This window comes from Pantherophis guttatus, chromosome 3, assembly GCF_059756535.1.
Source record: "Pantherophis guttatus breed Tessera chromosome 3, ASM5975653v1, whole genome shotgun sequence".
Lineage (NCBI taxonomy): Eukaryota > Metazoa > Chordata > Lepidosauria > Squamata > Colubridae > Pantherophis > Pantherophis guttatus.
This window is the reverse complement of record NC_142065.1, coordinates 203,832,441-203,849,918: the sequence shown is the minus strand read 5'-3', so window position 1 is coordinate 203,849,918 and position 17,478 is coordinate 203,832,441. Positions and strand designations below refer to the sequence as shown.

Here is a 17,478-nt window from a genome sequence, read left to right as displayed (position 1 = left end):
CACGACGAGTTCACCATGACAAGTTGGCCGTGGTGAGTTGTCCCACTCCATACCCAATTTCATTCTCTCTTTTAAAGCAATGAATGGCAAGATGAACGTTAAGCAGACAAACCGAGAGGCTTGATGCCACTTTGAAAAGATGCCACCCTGAGAGTTTGCTCGTTCTTCTCAGATGCCCTTTGCTAGCTGAGCCTCCTCCCCCTCCTCCTAAAACGTTCAGGTGGCTGGATGAATGAATTGCATGGGATGCTGTTTAACAGTTTGCAATGCGACATGATCGTTTTGAAAAGAACAGAACATTTTGCATTTTTTTTAACCCACAAGGGGACTAGCCGGTTTATTCTTTTTGCATGTGCTTTCCCCTAGACTCTGGCTGCCCTAACAAGAAATTCAATAAATCTGCTTCCAAACCATCTTGCACAAGCTTTGCATGTCCAGTCTGGGCCTGAGGAAATTAACAAGCGAATAGAACACACCATCGACTTGCGGAGTGGCGATAAATTGCGAAGAGAGCATATCAAGCCTTTTTCCCTGATGTTTAAAGACTCTGGCCTGGAACATAAGGTAGCTGGGTCTTGATAGATTGACTTTTGCCATCTCAGGTTGACTTACAGTGACCGTTGATTAGCAAAGACCAAATGGCGGTGGGTTTTGACTTCTAAATTTCCCCCTTCCCTTTCTTTCCATCTCCCAAAGATGGAGCTCTTAAGATTCCTTCAGAACACGAAGGGCGCAGATCCTGAGATCTGGGATCTGTGGGCAGCTCCTGAATAGCTTAATGAAAGCTGAAAGCTCCCACCACATGTTGCCCCCAGATGTCTTGGATGGGATCAGAGAAGGAAAACTGAAAGATATGGAAGGTGTGGTGGTCAGCATTTTTAATAAATTTACAGTTTAGTTAAATCAAGATGTAGGGTTTTCCTTCTTTTCCCCAGGGACAACTTTGTCTTTCTATCAGCAGGTGACCTCCAGAAGCTAAATGTGGCCCTGGGAAAAGTTGCACAGGCTTAGCTAGGTCAGATAAAGACTTAAGAGATGCCTTTGCACAACAGGCTAAACTTAGAGTGATAGATAGAGGAGGAGATGGAGGTGGACAGCCATTTGTCAAGGATGGTTTAGGGTGGAAGTAGAGCAGAGATGGGTTTCAGCAGGTTCTGACCACTTCTGGAGAACCGGTAGCGGAAAGTTTGAGTAGTTCGGAGAACCAGTAGTAAAAATTCTGACTGGCCCCGCCCCCATCTGTTCTCTGCCTCCCGAGTCCCAGCTGATTGGAAGGAAATGGAGATTTTGCAGTAACCTTCCCCTGGACTGGGGAGGGAATGGAGTTTTTACAGTATCCTTCTCCTGCCACGCCCACCAAGCCATGCCATGACCACCAAACCACGCCCACAGAACCGGTAGTAAAAAAAATTTGAAACCCACCACTGAAGTAGAGATGGAGGAGGAGGTGGAAATGGAAACGGAGGTGGAGGTAGAGGTAGAGATGGAGGTAGAGACAGAAAGAGAGAGAAAGAGAATGAGAGCTAGAGAGAGACAGAGACAGAGAAAGAGAGAGAGAGAGAGAGATGCAGAGTGAGATGCAGAAAGATGGTGGTAGACCTTTTTGTGCAACGGTGTAACATGTTTGGTTACTTATAGTTTAATCTATGGCAGGGGTGTCAAACTCAAGGCCTGGGGGCCAGATCCAGCCTGCGGGGTGCTTAGATCTGACCCACCCTGCAAACAATGAAGGACTGGCCCGTGGTGCCTCTGCCAGCGAAAACAGAGCTTGCAAGGGCCGTGGGTGGCAGAGGGCTGCAGGAGGCTGTCAAAGCCAGAAACGGAGCTTGGGAGCCTGTTTTCACTGGCAGAGCGCTCGGGCCACCACAGGCGCCCCCAAACCCCAGTGATGTCAAGCTGGTCACACCCACCCTGGCCACGCCCACCCTGGCCCCCCAAAGTTCAAACACAACCCTGATGCGGCCCTCAATGAAATCGAGTTTGACACCCCTGATCTATGGTGCGAACCCCAAAATGGAATACAGATCATCTTTGACTTACAACCATGACTGTTTGACGTTACGACAGCACTGAAAAAAAGTGACTCAACAACTGGCTCTCGCACTTAACAACTGTTGCGGCATTCCCCATGTCATGTGATCCGAATTCGGGTGCTTGACAAATGGCATCTATTTATGACAGTTGCAGCATCCCAGGTTCATATGGTTGCCGTTGGCAACTTTCTCAGCCATCTCCTGGCAAGCAAAACCATTGGCGTAAGCTGGGTTTATTTATTTATTTATTATTTATTTTATGCAATTTATATGCCGCCCTATCTCCGAGGACTCAGGGCGGCTCACAACGGTAAAATGCATAATTCCTTATTAAAACGATATAGAATTAAAACCCAATTTAAAACAGTTTAAAATTCATTAACCCCCCACCCCCATCAGTCCAGGCTACGGAACAACCAGGTCTTCAACTCACGGCGGAACGAGCGAAGGTCAGGGGCCATCCGGAGCTCCAACGGAAGTGGTTCCAGAGGGTGGGTGCGCCCACAGAGAAAGCTCTCCCCCTGGGGGTCGCCAGCCGACACTGTCTGGCCGACGGCACCCTGAGGAGGCCCTGTCTGTGGGAACACACCAGGCAATTGGGGATTGTCACTGGCTGCAGGGGGTCCAACACATATCCCGGGCCTAGGCCATGAAGGGCTTTATAGGTGATAACCATCACCTTGAACCTCACCCAAAGGACAACCAGTAACCAATGCAAGCCGTGCAGGAGGGGTGTAACATGGGAGTGCGGGGGCGCTCCCATCACAACCCGCGCGGCCGCATTCTGCACCAGCTGAAGCCTTCGAGTGGTTTTCAAGGGCAGCCCTATGTAGAGAGCGTTGCAGTAGTCAAGACGGGAGGTGACCAGCGCATGAGTAATGGTGCGTAGGGCATCTTGGTCCAAGTAAGGGCGCAACTGTCGCACAAGGCGAACCTGGGCAAATGCCCCACTGGTCACGGTCGTCACATGGTCTTCCAGAGACAACCATGAATCCAGGAGGACACCCAGGTTGTGGGCCCTATCCACAGGGGGTAACACCTCACCCCCGATGGTCAACGATGGAACATCTCGATCGGAACAAGTTGCCGGTACCCACAGCCACTCGGTCTTGGCCGGGTTGAGTCGAAGGGTTTGCTTAACTACTTCATGATTCATGTGAGAACGGCAATGATTTGCTTAATGACTATGGGGAGAGGAGTGGTAAGATTGGGGGAACTCAGTGGTGGGATTCAGCCAGTTCGCTCCACTTCGGGAGAACCGGTTGTTCACCTTCTAAGCAGTTTGGTGAACTGGTTGTTGGAAGAAATCATTAGGGCAGAGAACCGGTTGTTAAATTATTTGAATCCCATCACTGGGACAACTCACTTGTTATTGTGGAACAAGGAACCCAGGAGAGAGACCATGGGTAAGTGAAAGAGTGGGAGCTTCAGGGAAGCAAAGGTACCACAGATGAGACTATGTAAACATCTGACGTACTACCTTGTTCTTGCGTCTCCTTGCCACTATTACAATTTCTGTCATTTCATTTGGATAAACAATCACACTTACAAGTTTACAGTTTCCTCATTTCTTCTTTACTTCTTGGTCTCATTTGAGGTGTCTTTGCTTCCCTGAAGCTTCCTTCTTTTCATTTAGCCAAGGTCTCTCCCCGGGGTTCAAAAGAATAGAAAAAACCCAGTTGGAAGGGACCTTGGAAGTCTTCTAGTCCAACCAGTGGTGAAATTCAATTTTTTTTACTACTGGTTCTCTGGGCATGGGGTGGCTTGGTGGGTGTGGCAGGGGAAGGATACTGCAAAATCTCCATTCCCATCCCACTCTGGGGCTAGCCAGAGGTGGCATTTGCCAGTTCTCCGAACTACTCAAAATTTCTGCTACCAGTTTTCTGAACTACTCAAAATTTCCGCTACCAATTCTCCAGAACCTATCAGAACTTGCTGGATTTCACCCGAGTCCAACCCCCTGCTCAACCTTGCAACCATCCTGGACAAATGGTTGTCCAATCACATCCTAAAAACCTCCAGTGATGGTGCATCCAGAATTTCTGAAGGCAACACGTTCCATTGATTAATTGTTCCTACTGTCAAGAAATTTCTTCTTAGTTTTAGGTTGGATCTCGCTTAGATAAGCTTTCCATCCCTTTTTCTACAATTTCCCTTGTTATGAATTCAGATACTTGAATGAAAACAAGTATCTTGTTTGGTCTGAAAACAAGAAGGTTAAATGAACAGGAAAGTTTGGTTGGGTGCGCATTGCGTGCTAGTCTAGACTAAGAAGAGATGAAGTTGTAATGTAATTTATTTTGTTGGGCATAGCATGTGGTGTGGTGTGATATACATTTTGTGGAGTAGGACATGAGGTTTAGCACGTTTTGTAAACCTAACTGCAAAGTGATGGATAAGAGAACAGCAGAGTAGTTAACACTTACACAGAGCTTATATAACTATATAAATTATATATAGAGGGAGCAGGAATAGTAAGAAACCAGCAACTCAAAGTTATGGGCTGAAACATTTCTTATATCTTTAAAATGGGCTACGCCACCTGGGGCTCAGGGTCATAGTAGCCGCCTGAGCCCTGATTCTGTGACCCACCCCCCCAAGCACCTAAGAATATGCGGCTAAAATACAGTGTTGAATGGTTTATTCTCTGCTACTTTTCTTTCTTTTTCCCAAAACAAGGATGAAAATGGGAGGAGATACTTCTTTCTGATTCTGTGGGCACCATCTTTTTTGCAATAGAACAGTGCCCTTAAATAATTTTCTAACCATTTTACACATGAATTATACTCCTGGTGGTTGACTTTATCTTTAATATTGTTATTAGAATTGCTGAGACCTTAAATCCACTTAGATCTGGAAAAGTATTCCATGAAAAAGTCTTTATTGGAATATATTACTTTCAGACACAATGAAACTATTTTTTATTAACAATGATACAGATTTTCTTTTAAGATATGATCACTGACCACCTCTCTGTTGAGACAAAGAGAAAAGGGACAGATGTTCTTTGAGTGTCCCTTCTTAGGTGACCAAACATGAGTTGAGCTCAGGAAAGAAGTTAGAACCTACTTCAAGGAATTAAGTTTTGTTTCTCCTGAGAAGAAGGAGATTAAACAGTCAGTTTGGTATTTTTTGTTGTTGTTAGTTGCGAAACCGTGTCCGATCCATCGCAACCCTATGGACAACATTCCGCCAGGCCTTCCTGTCCTCTACCATCCTTCCCCACAGCAGACCAGGGTTGAAATGCTACCGGTTCACACCGGTTCAAGCGAACCAGTAGTGATAAAAGCTACCAGTTCGAGCGAACTGGCAGTAAAAAAAACTGCTACCGGTTCATTCGAACCGGTATTTCTGACGATCAGCTGTGCCGCGCAATTTATATTTGCTAGAAAGCAGGAAATCCTGATTTCTAGTGAATTTAAATCACACGGCACAGCTTCGCTCCCCCCTCGCTGTTTTACTTACCTTTTAAACCTCCTTTTTCTGTGCAAAGTGTGCATTTGGCATGCACTGTGCATGCGTGCACGCACAGCGTGCATTTGGCATATGCACAGGCAGTGCACCAGTGGCAATCCATGGAGGATTTCACCACTGCAGCAGACCTATCTATTTTAAAGCTTTCAAAATGGATGGGTAATTTATCCTACCAAGATCTTCCATCTGCCTCTTCAGGCCAGGAGCCTGTTATTTCCAGGTTCTTACAGCATCCCCTCGTGAAAGCCTCTTCCAGTGCTTCGGGGCTATCTTGATGACAGCCGAGTGCTCTCCAAGGACATCCAAAACCACTTAAACCCCATCAATTTCTGAAGTACGGAAAAGAAGAGATGGCCGGTTCGGCCATCTCGACGGTCATCTCGACGGCCAACCTTTTCAGGGAGCAGCAAATGACTTCACAGCTATAAACGTGTCAGCCCGTCTGATTTCTTTTCTCTTTTTTTCCCCTCTTTTTTTTTTTAAAAAAAAAGGTAAAAAGGATCAGCTAAAGGGCTGACGGGGTGAACAATCTGTCACAACAGCTCTCGGGAGGCTTATTTTTAGATCAAAACAAAATTTGCACAGCGGAGGCAGGAGACGACATTTTGATAGCATTGTAATCTTCACTTCATGTACTCGTCACGTTCAGAGTTCGGTGTGTGGAAGTGGCCCCAGCCCATCCTGATTTTCACACACACAAACACACCAGGGGTGGGTTCTACTTACCTTTACTACCGGTTCGCAACGGGATTGCGCAAGAAGCTTCTGCGCATGCGCAGATCGCTGAAGATGACATCTGGAGCGGTGAGTGGGGCTTCCCGCTGGTTTTACTACCGGTTCTTGTGAACCGGTCGAAACTGGGGGCAACTGACACACACCCAACCTGGCCTTTAGCCTTTCTCTCTCTCTCCTTTTTTTGGGGGGGGGGAAGAGCTAAATACATAGAAGAGAAGCTGTTTTGAATATGGAGATCAGTTCATTCTCCTTGTGCATTTCACAAACCGCCCTTTTTCTGTTCTGTCCGCTGTCTGTCTATGTATTGATCAATCTATGTATCTACCTACTAGAATGATAGATGTATTGATCTATCTCAATCTATGTATCTCTATCATCTATCAAGATGGAATAATGGAATACCATTATTGTTGTTGTTGTTTTTGTTGTTGTTGTTGTTGTTGTTGTTGTTATTATTATTATTATTATTATTATTATTATTATTATTATTATTATTATTAAAATATTTTTTATACACAGCAAATGAGATGACCATGCTGGATTTCGTATCCCAAATCACTAGTCGAACACTTCCCAAATGTTTAGGACTGCATGAAAAATTAATTGTATTATTATTATTATTATTATTATTATTATTATTATTATTAATGAGACTGCAGAATCCAAGCAAGCTCATGTTCTGTCCCTGTCCCCCCCCCCACACACACACACAGACGGCCCGGAGTTAATAAGCCACACGACAAAATCTTTGAAGATAAAGCTGGCAGCAAACCAGTGGCTAGCTGCCAATTCAGACTTTACTCACACAAAACAAAGATTAGACTGCAAGCATTCCGATAAAGCAGGCAAAGTTTCAACAATACAAGGATTAGTCCAAATGCAGTCCGACAAGGCAGGCAGAAGTCCAGTAACGCAGAGATCATGGATTATTTCTAGTTTTTGATCATCACAAACTGAACCGGCCACCACACCCACATTTGTACCCTGTGGGGTGTGTCCAGTGACTCAGCTAATCTCTGGCATGCCTTCCCCTCTGCTGCGCACGCTTCTCCCTGCCCCTCTGCCGAGGGTCCAGCCAGCACTTATCTCCTTCGTCGCTGCCCACCTGTGGCTGCGGGGACATGCTTGGCTCTGGGCCTATCTTTTGGCCTTCGGTGTCCTCCGGAGGCATTGCCAGAGAGGAGCGTCCTGGAGAGGGAGGCCTTGCCAACTCCTCTCCCTCACTCTCAGAGTCTGCATCTGTCGATAGCCCAGGCTCAGGCAACGGAGCCACAACAGCTCCTAAAGATATTCCCATTAGATGCCCTCCTTCCTACTTATCTCACTGCAGGGGCAGGTTCCAAATCCCGTTACTACCAGCATGCGCAGAAGCATCCGGGTGGGTGGGCAGAGCTTCCTACTGCTGCTGCTACCAGTTCGCCTGATCCGGTGCGAACTGGTAGCAACCCACCACTGTCTCATTGCATTTCTAGATCCCCATTTCCCTTCAATGGGCCACCCATCCTTTAAAAAAAAAATGTGCACCTGATTAGGTGACAAAGCCATCTTAGTAAAGCTCCAACACAAAGGTGGAATTACTGCTCTCCTAGGGTTGGGGGCACGCAATTCTTTAATGGGTTTTGCAAGCATGTTTGTTTTGATGGGATATTTCTTTGTATGGATGGGGGTCCTTGGTGCTCTCTGTGCTTGGTTGTTTTCTTGCAGACGTATCCTAACCAGTGGTGAGTGGTGGGTTTCAAAATTTTTTACTACCGGTTCTGTGGGTGTGGCTTGGTGGGCGTGGCATGGCTCGGTGGGCGTGGCTTGGTGGGCATGGCAGGGGAAGGTTACTGCAAAATCTCCATTTCCTAGGATTGCCAGGTGTCCACTATTTGAGTGGACAGTCCACTTTTTTCACATTATGTTCACTATTTTTTTTCACAAAATAGTGGACATTTTTTTTATTCAAAAGCTTTATGATGAAATGGTACGTAATCTAAAGCTGTACAGTCTAAGAGAATAAGGATAGGAGAATCACGTTTTGTCTTTTTTTTCATAAGTTAGAATGAGACAAAGATCGAATATCCATTGAACTCGATTCTCCGAAAAAATTAATGATGAGATTAAAATAAAAATATATTATAAAATTATGTACAGTTCACATTTTTAAAATGTATTGTAGCTTGTGTCAACTGACCTAAAATGGCGTGTTAAAATGTTTGTAAGAAAATATATAATTTAATTGTAATTTTTTTTAAATTTTTTTACTACTTAACACACACACCCCAGCTTGTCCGCTATTTTTTGGAAGCAGACCTGGCAACCCTACCATTTCCTCCTCACTCCAGGGGAAGAATACTGCAAAATCCCCATTTCCTCCCGATCAGCTGGGACTCGGGAGGCAGAGAATAGATGGGGGAGGGGCCAGTCAGAATTTTTACTACCAGTTCTCCGAACTACTCAAAATTTCCGCTACCGGTTCTCCAGAACTGGTCAGAACCTGCTGAAACCCACCTCTGATCCTAATCCAACTAGGTAACATTATCAGGCTAGTAAAGAGTGGGGTTTGCTCTCAGTTTATATTCTAGTAGCTAGAATATAAACTGCCGCTAGAATATAAACTGAGAGTTAACCCACTCCTTACCAGCACTGATGATGTTACCCAGTTGGGTAATGAAATGTCTGAAAGAAAACAACAAAGCTCAGAGAGCACAAAAGATCCACCCCTCCCATTCCAACCCTGAGCTACAAATATTTTCATTTATAAATCTACTCAATACTTATCCCAGCAATATGCTTCCTTTACTGAGCTGTGTTTGCTAATTTCTTAGAAGCCTCATATACTTGCCTTGCTCTGTTTCTAGAACTAATTTAGAAACTTCACTTACTTGATTCCCTTTTGTGTTCTGTTTTCTATTTCAGTACTCCCAAATGAGGGATGAGGTGTTCAAGTCAAACTTGGTGTGTGCATTAATTGTCTTGGTGTTTATCACCGCCATCCAAAGTCTACTTCCGTCCTCGAGGTAAGTTTTTTTTTTTTAATTTGATTTATATGTCGCCCTTCTCCGGAGACTCAGGGCGGCTTACAGTGCGTTAAGCAATAGCCTTCATCCTTTTGTATATTTATAAAAAGTCAGCTTATTGCCCCCACAAACTGGGTCCTCAATTTACCTACCTTAGAAAGGATGGAAGGCTGAGTCAACCTTGAGCCTGGCAAGATTCGAACCTGCAGTAATTGCAGGCAGCTGGTCTTAATAACAGGGTGCTTTAGACCACTGTACTACCAAGGCTCTGGGTTTCATGGTTTGGAATGGAGAGATTAATCTGAGTTGGGATAAGCTTTCTTTTTTTTTAATGGCAGTTTCTATAGCATAGGAAAACTGGATTCCTGCAAAAGACAGTTACCATTTAGCACCTCTTTGTGGTGGTTGCAGTGAGGGCAGTTTGGTATAGTGGTTAAAGGCACCATTATTTATTTATTTATTTTATCAAATTTCTATACCGCCGTTCTCCTTTCGGACTCAGGGCGGTGAACAGCCAAAGTAAAACATTTGTACACAAAAGTTAAAATAGATTTAAAATAATTAAATAAGTTTGGCCCGTAATTTAAAACATTTCAATTTAAAACCAATTTCAAATTTTAAAAACCCACCATAAAATCAGGACAGCCCGGCTAACTGAAAAAAATAGGTTTTAAGGGCCCGACGAAAAGTCCGGAGGTCTGGGATCACTCGTATCTCTGGGGGTAGATTGTTCCAGAGGGTAGGTGCCACCACAGAGAATGCTCTCCCCCTGGGGGTCGCCATCCGACATTGTCTGGCCAACGGCACCCTGAGGAGGCCCTCTCTGTGGGAGCGAACTGGCCAGTGGGAGGCAATTGGTGGCAGAAGACGGTCCCGTAAGTACCCCGGCCGCATTCTGGACCAGTTGGAGCCTCCGGGTGCTCTTCAAGGGGAGCCCCATGTAGAGAATTCTTTCCTGTCCAAGTGTGATTGGACACACAAGGAATTTGTCTTAGGTGTATATGCTCTCAGTGTACATAAGGAGAATAAAATACATTCATCAAGAATAAAAAGATACAACACTTAGTGATAGTCATAGGTTACTAATAAGCTATCAAATCGTACTAGGAAACTAATAAAAACAATATAATTGAAAGATACAAGCAACATGGTTATAGTAAGTGGAGAGATAGATACTAGTAAGGAAAAGAAGAATAATAGTAATTCAGTCTTAGTAAATTATTTGACAGTGTTGTGGGAATTAGTTATTAAGCAGAGTGATGATATTCGGGGGGAAAATTGTCCTTGTGTCTAGTTGTTCTGGCGTGCAGTACCCTATGGAGTCTTTTTGAGGGTAGAAGTTGAAACAATTTATATCCAGGATGTAGATAGTTTCACAGCCCTCTTTTTGACTCATGCAGTATACAGGTCCTCAATGGAAGGCAGGTTGGTAGCCATTGTTTTTTCTGCAGTTCTTTTTTTTTTTTTAATTAAATAAATTTTTATTTGTTTAAAAGTACAAACAAAACAGAACTAGTGACAACAAACATACAGAACAAAACATGTAAACAAAGATTTCAAATATAAATTTTGTCAAATATATATTGTCAAATAAACAACAGTAATGTATGTTCTTATTTGTGTTTTGACTCTTCCCTGTTTGATCTTACTCGTATATCTATCTTTATGATTCATTGTTAATTTATGTTAGTGATTTATGTTCCTGTTTCTGTAACTCCAATTACTCCCTATTCTTTTTTCCTTTTTCTATTTTTCAACCAGGTATACCACTTTTCCCATACTAGATAATAATCATGTTCCTCTTTATCTTGTAATTCTTTTGTAAGTCTGTCCATTTCTGCACATTCCATAATCTTATTAATTACTCTATCTTCTGTCAATGTGTTTTTTCTGCAGTTCTAATTATATGTTGAAGTCTGTGTCTGCCTTGTTTGGTTGCAGAGCCAAACCAGACAGTTATGGAGGTGCAGATGACAAACTTAGAATCTTAGTTCTAAAGCGGTATTATGTTTATCTTGTAATGTTTCTCTTTGTGTATATACTTCATTTTGTCTTCAAGAAGCACTGTTTTAAATCATCCTGTCATATAAGAACAGGTTATATTTGCATGGGTCTCCTGCAGGCAAGCTAAAGGATCAGACCATATATTACCTGTAAACAAAAATCTAGTCAACTAAAGTTCAATACTAAATTGGCAGTCAATGGAATTCAAGAGGGTTGGACCGTTTGTGGCAACATAGCAATTCTAGGCTGATAGCACACTTAACTCCCTCCCCCCCATCAGCTCTGCCTTCTCCTCTCCTACATCTACAAGTATATTGTATGCAGATGCACAAGAATAAAAACTAATTGATTAAGTGCTATTAAGTTGGCATCAACTCCTAAGGACTATCTGGGTAGACATTCTCCAAGATGACCTGTCCTGAGAACATGAAATTAGAAGATTTTTTTTTCAATTTTTATTTGTAAGTACAAACTAAACAGAACAATGAAACGTACAAAACATAAAAACATATAAACACCCATTTCAATACATGTCCAGTTTGTCGCAACTGTAATATACATTTCTCTTCGTATTTTGACTCTTCCTTATTTGGTCATTCCCTTTTGTCTATCTACTATTGATCTTTGTTGACCTATGTCTGTTCTTTGTTTCCATCATACTATATTTGGTCATTTTGTTTACTTCCTATTGCTTCATCTCTTTCCTATCTTTCAACCAACTATACCACTTTTCCCATCCTAAGTAAAAGTCATGTTCTTCCTTATTTTGTAATTCCTTTGTGAGTCTATCTAATTCCGCACATTCCATAGTTTTATTGATTACTTTATCTGGTGTTGGTATATCACTACTCTTCCAGTGTTGCGCGTATAGTATTCGTGCTGCTGTTATCATGTGTATAATTAAATATGTTGTTTCTTTTTCATAGTGTCCATTCACTATGCCTACTAGGAAGATTTCTGGTCTTAGTTCTATCTTTTGGTGTGTTATTTCCTCTATTTGTATTTTGATCCTTTGCCAATATTGTTTCGCCATTGGGCAGGTCCACCACATATGGTAATAGGTGCCTTTGTGGTGCTTGCATTTCCAACATGTTGATGGCATGCCGGGGAACATTCTTGCCAATCTGGCTGGTGGCAAGTGCCACCTATAAAACATTTTATAGAGATTTTCTTTATTTTATTTTCTTTACAGACATTGTCAATTTATAATTTATTTTCCATAGTTTTTCCCATTTGTCTAATTGAATACTATAACCGAATTTTTTTGCCCAGGTTATCATATTTTTTTCACTACCTCTTCTTCTAATTTATATCCTTGTAAGTAATTGTAAATTTTTTTGATCAGTTTGTCCTGTGTCCCTTGCAAAATTTTACTCTTCCTATAAATGCAGGAGAAGGCTGTTTTTCTGTCTTCTAAGGATGGGTGTCTGTCTTCCTTCTCCAGAATGATTCCGATGATTGTCCAGTTTTCAATTCTAATTATATTACATTCATCTCTCGTGCTGATAACCACTGCAGAGGATTACAAATGCTTACCCCTGGTGCTCCGGAAAACTTGCTGCTGGATTAATGAGACCTACCTGGCCCGAAATGTCATCATCTTTGCCTCAATTATGATTAATTTCTTGGGAGCCATCATCAATATTGTAAGTATTTCAGAAGGGAAAGATTGTCTGAATGTAGAAGGGAGCAGAAAAAGCAGAAACTAGTTATTAAAAGCAACTTTACTCAAAGTGATGCCTTTCAGATATGCTGGACTACAAACCTTTCATTATACTGTGAGGTCTGAGCTACAAATAATTCAGTTCTATCTAAAAATCGGCAAAGTGAAAGATTGGAGGAAAAAGCTGATTTCCCAGGATAGTAGCTTCTGATATTTTGTACTTGAAACCATTTAAATATACTTTCCCTCTGGAAAGTGAAAGGAGGGAGGGAGGGAGGAAATCAAACCCCATATTATTCAGTCTTTCAGGGGGCCTCAGATGACACACTGACGTCTTTGTCCTTTGAGAAGATTTTGCTTCCCTAATTATGATTTTGTTCTATACAATACATTGGCATTTCCAGCTACATGTGGTCAGCCATAATAATACTTCTCAAGAACTACCGTAGAATAAATATAATCCTGACTAGGTGGCTCAGTGGCTAAGGCACTGAGCTTGTTGATCAGAAACGTTGGCGGTTCAAATCCCTAGTACAGGTCTCCTGTATCAGCAGGGGGTTGGACTAGATGACCTCCAAGGTCCCTTCCAACTCTGTTACTGCTAAATTGACTGTTAATCCAAATTAGCTGAAACTGGCAGAGGGCCCTAATTCTCTGTTGCTCTATACACAACTAATATTTCTGAATGTGGATTCATATGTAGGCAACCAATTTAGTCTATCTATTCATTATCATCACCATCATCATCTAGCAATCATTTAGCATTTACCTATCATCTGTATCGATCAGCTATCAATCATCTGTATCTATCATCTATTTATCTAGCATCTAGCATCTATCTATTTATCATCATCATCACCATCACTATCTATCATCTATCAATCATCTATCATTTATCGATCAGTCATCTGTCAATCTATCTGTACCTATCATCTATCAAACATCTGTATCTATCATCTACTTACCATCTATCATCTGTCATCATCTCCATCCTTCCATCCATCAATCCATCTATCTATCTATCTATCTATCTATCTATCTATCTATCTATCTATCTATCTAATCTATCATCTGTCATCATCTCTATCTATCTATCTATCTTTCTATCTATCTATCTATCTATCTATCATCTGTCTATCATCTATCATCATCTCTATCTATCTATCTATCTATCTATCTATCTATCTATCTATCTATCTATCTAATCTATCATCTATCATGTCATCATCTCCATCCATCCATCTATCTATCTATCTATCTATCATCATCCCAACCCAACCATCCACCCAACCATCCGTCCATCCATCCACCCACCCACCCACCCACCCACCCACCCATCATCTATCTATCTATCTATCTATCTATCTATCTATCTATCTATCTATCTATCTATCATCTATCATCTATCATCTATTTATCATGTATCATGCTTATGCGGCCTCCCATTTCACAAGAGTGTGGCTTAATACAAAACACTCTTTTAATATATATATATATGTATATATATATATGAAATAAAAATAGAAATCTGACATAATACAAGGGGGGAAAAAATCCCAGTCCTAGAACCATGCAGCATGGAAAGGTTGTCTGTGAGCCTCATAAAATTCCCACAGGGTGGAAAGAAACTGGGAACTGTCTGATTTGCTTTCTAATATGCCTGAGTGGCTGATGCTTTTAATACTGTATGTCTTCCAATGGAAGCATTTTGTAAACCCATACAGAGTCTTCATCCTTTCCAAAGAGTTGTTCGCTCTTGCCCTCAGTATATGACTTCTAAAAAGATACAGGGTTATTTTTCTGCTTTTTCTCAAGTGGTTCTTTATTCCAGAGGTTGGAGGCATTAACACTAATGTCGTCTTCTTCTTCTTCTTCTTCTTCTTCTTCTTCTTCTTCTTCTTCTTCTTCTTCTTCTTCTTCTTCTTCTTCTTCTTCTTCTTCTTCTTCTTCTTCTTCTTCTTCTTCTTCTTCTTCCTCTTCCTCTTCTTTTTCTTCTTCTTCTTCTTCTTCTTCTTCTTCTTCTTCTCCTCCTCCTCCTCCTCCTCCTCCTCCTCCTCCTCCTCCTCCTCCTCCTCCTCCCAATAAAGTATTCTCATTCCTTCATTTCTCAACACAGACTGTACAAAACAATTGCATTGCTTTTCTTATTCGTCTTTTTTTTTCTTCATCCACAGCTCTGGTGTGACTTGGACAAACAACTGCCTTTTAAGAATCAAACTTTCAACTCTTCAGTATATTTTACAGATATTTGCTCGTATCCAGAGGTAATCCTAAGCATATCATTTTGCACGGAGAAAAGCCAACGCAATATGTTAGGCTAGGCAATGATGGCTGATAACAAATTTTAGGATGATGTGAACCTTCAAAGCAAAGCTACAGGTAGTTCTCGACTTACAACAGTTCATTTAGTGACCGTTCGAAGTTACCACGGCACTGAAAAAAAGGGATTTATGACCATTTTAACACTTACAAGCTTTGTAGCATTCGCATAGTTGCGTGATCAAAATGCAGTTGCTTGGCAACAGATTCATATTTATGATGGTTGAAAGTGTTCCAGGGATCACGTGATCCCCTGTTGTGACTTTCTGATGAGCAAAATCAACAGGGAAGCCAGTTTCACCTAACAACTGTGTCTGTGAAAGGCCGGGCAAAACTCACTTAACAAATGTCTCACTTAACAATATAAATTTTGGACTCAATGGTGGTCGTAAGTCGAGGACTACCCATATCACGTTGCTTCATTTCAAGTGGGTTTGAAAGATCCCTTCCAAACTGTCTCTAACTCAAACCATTTGCATCCTGATGCTCTCCAGATGTTCTGGAGTACCCATGGTCTACTGCCAGGGTATATAGGGAGTGTGGTTCAAAACAGCCAGAGGGCAGGGACATGATATTCCAATCTTAAAATGCAGGAATTCCCCTCTATAATTCTCCTCTATAAGGGAGAAAAAAACAGATTGTCAGTGATCAATAATCTCATTGTGGTAGAAGGCCTTCTGGCAGCTGACTTTTAGGGCTGATTCAGTAACTTCAGCACATTCGTACATTCTCAAGAGCTCTCAAAAAGTCGTCAGCTGCTGTACATGTATACGTTAGCAGACCCAGAGGTGCTTTTTCGAGAGGCAACTGGACTTTCTGGTTTTTCTTTGAAGACGTTTCGCTTCTCATCAGGGGTGGGCTTCAGATCCTTTAGCAAAGGGTTTGCTGCCCCGTTGCAGGGTGGGCATGGCCATGGTGGGCGTGGCCTAGTCGGCTGCCTGCACCACGGGAGGTGGGGGTTGCCCTCCCCAGGCTCCGGAGGCTTTCCTCGAGCCTCTGGGAGGGCGAAAACTGCTTCCCCCGGGGTCTGGAGGCTCTCCAGAGGCCAGAAACAGGGCCATTTCTGGACTTGCAGAACTGCCAGGAGGCTCTTTTTTTGCCCTCCCCAGGCTCCAGATGCTTTCCTCAAGCCTCCAGGAAGGTGAAAACAGCTTTTCCTGCGGTCCGGAGGCCCTCCGGAGGCTGGAAACAGGCCCATTTCCAGACTTCTGGAACCTCCAGTAGGCCCGTTTTTTGCCCTCCCAGACCCTCTGCACGGCCATTGCACTTACCTGGAATGTTGAACAGGCTGCATGGAGACTCCTGGGAGGGGAGGGGTGGGTGTGGCTAGCCAGGGGTGGCATTTGGGGATTCACCAAACTCCGGCGATCCTTGGCTAGAGGATCACCCGAACCCTGCCGAACCCCTAGGAATCCACCCCTGCTTCTCATCCAAGAAGCTTCTTCAGCTCTGACTGGAGGGTAGGGAAGGTCAGAGCTGGAGAAGCTTCTTGGGTGAGAAGCGAAACATCATCAAAGAAAAACCAGAAAGTCCAGTTGCCTCTTGAAAAAGCATCTTTGGGACAACCATGACTTGGATGATTGAGAATCTCCATAGACATATATGTTAGCGGAGAAATCCCTCTATATATTTTTTTTCCTGCAAAGTCTACTTTAGTCTAATGAAGTTGCTTATTATTATGAGGCCCTAGAAAGAGTGCAGAGAAGAGCAATGAAGTTGATAAAGGGTCTGGAAGTTAGATCGTATGACGAATGGCTAAGTCAACTGGGTATGTTTTAGCCTAACATGTGCCGTGGTGGCGCAGTGGTTAGAGTGCAGTACTGCAGGCTAATTCCGCGGACTGCCGATTGCCAGCAGTTTGGCAGTCCGAATCTCACCGGGCTCAAAGTTGACTCGTCCTTCCATCCTTCCGAGGTTGGTAAAAGGAAGACCCAGATGGTTGCGGGGCAATATGCTGACTCTGTAAACCGCTTAGAGAGCACTGTAAAAGCACTGTGAAGCGGCATATAAGTCTAACAAAGAGAAGGCTTAAGAGAGACATCATATTTATTTATTGATTTATTGATTGGTTCAATTTATATGCCGTCCTTCTCCGGAGACTCAGGGTGGCTTACAATGCGTTAAGCAATAGCCTTCATACTTTTGTGTATACCTGCTTAGTAGGGCTTTGCCCCCCCCCAAGCGGTGTTCTTTTTTATACAAAGTCAGCTTATTGCCCCCACAGTCCAGGTCCTCATTTTACCTACCT

The 17,478-nt window shown here is 42.8% G+C and overlaps 1 protein-coding gene across 3 annotated transcripts in view; it reads left to right on the top strand.

The window, feature by feature from the left end:
• The window catches only part of ADCY8 (adenylate cyclase 8), a 163,386-nt gene that overhangs the window by 116,360 nt on the left and 29,548 nt on the right, over positions 1 to 17,478 (top strand). For 2 of the 3 annotated variants that reach the window (XM_087890895.1, XM_060681832.2), the window contains exons 8-11: positions 367 to 564; positions 9,144 to 9,244; positions 12,693 to 12,894; positions 15,086 to 15,175. In XM_087890895.1, coding sequence (XP_087747021.1) covers positions 367 to 564; positions 9,144 to 9,244; positions 12,693 to 12,894; positions 15,086 to 15,175 — 591 coding nt within the window. The remainder of the gene's footprint in view (positions 1 to 366; positions 565 to 9,143; positions 9,245 to 12,692; positions 12,895 to 15,085; positions 15,176 to 17,478) is intronic. The other variant, XM_060681833.2, reaches the window with a different exon arrangement.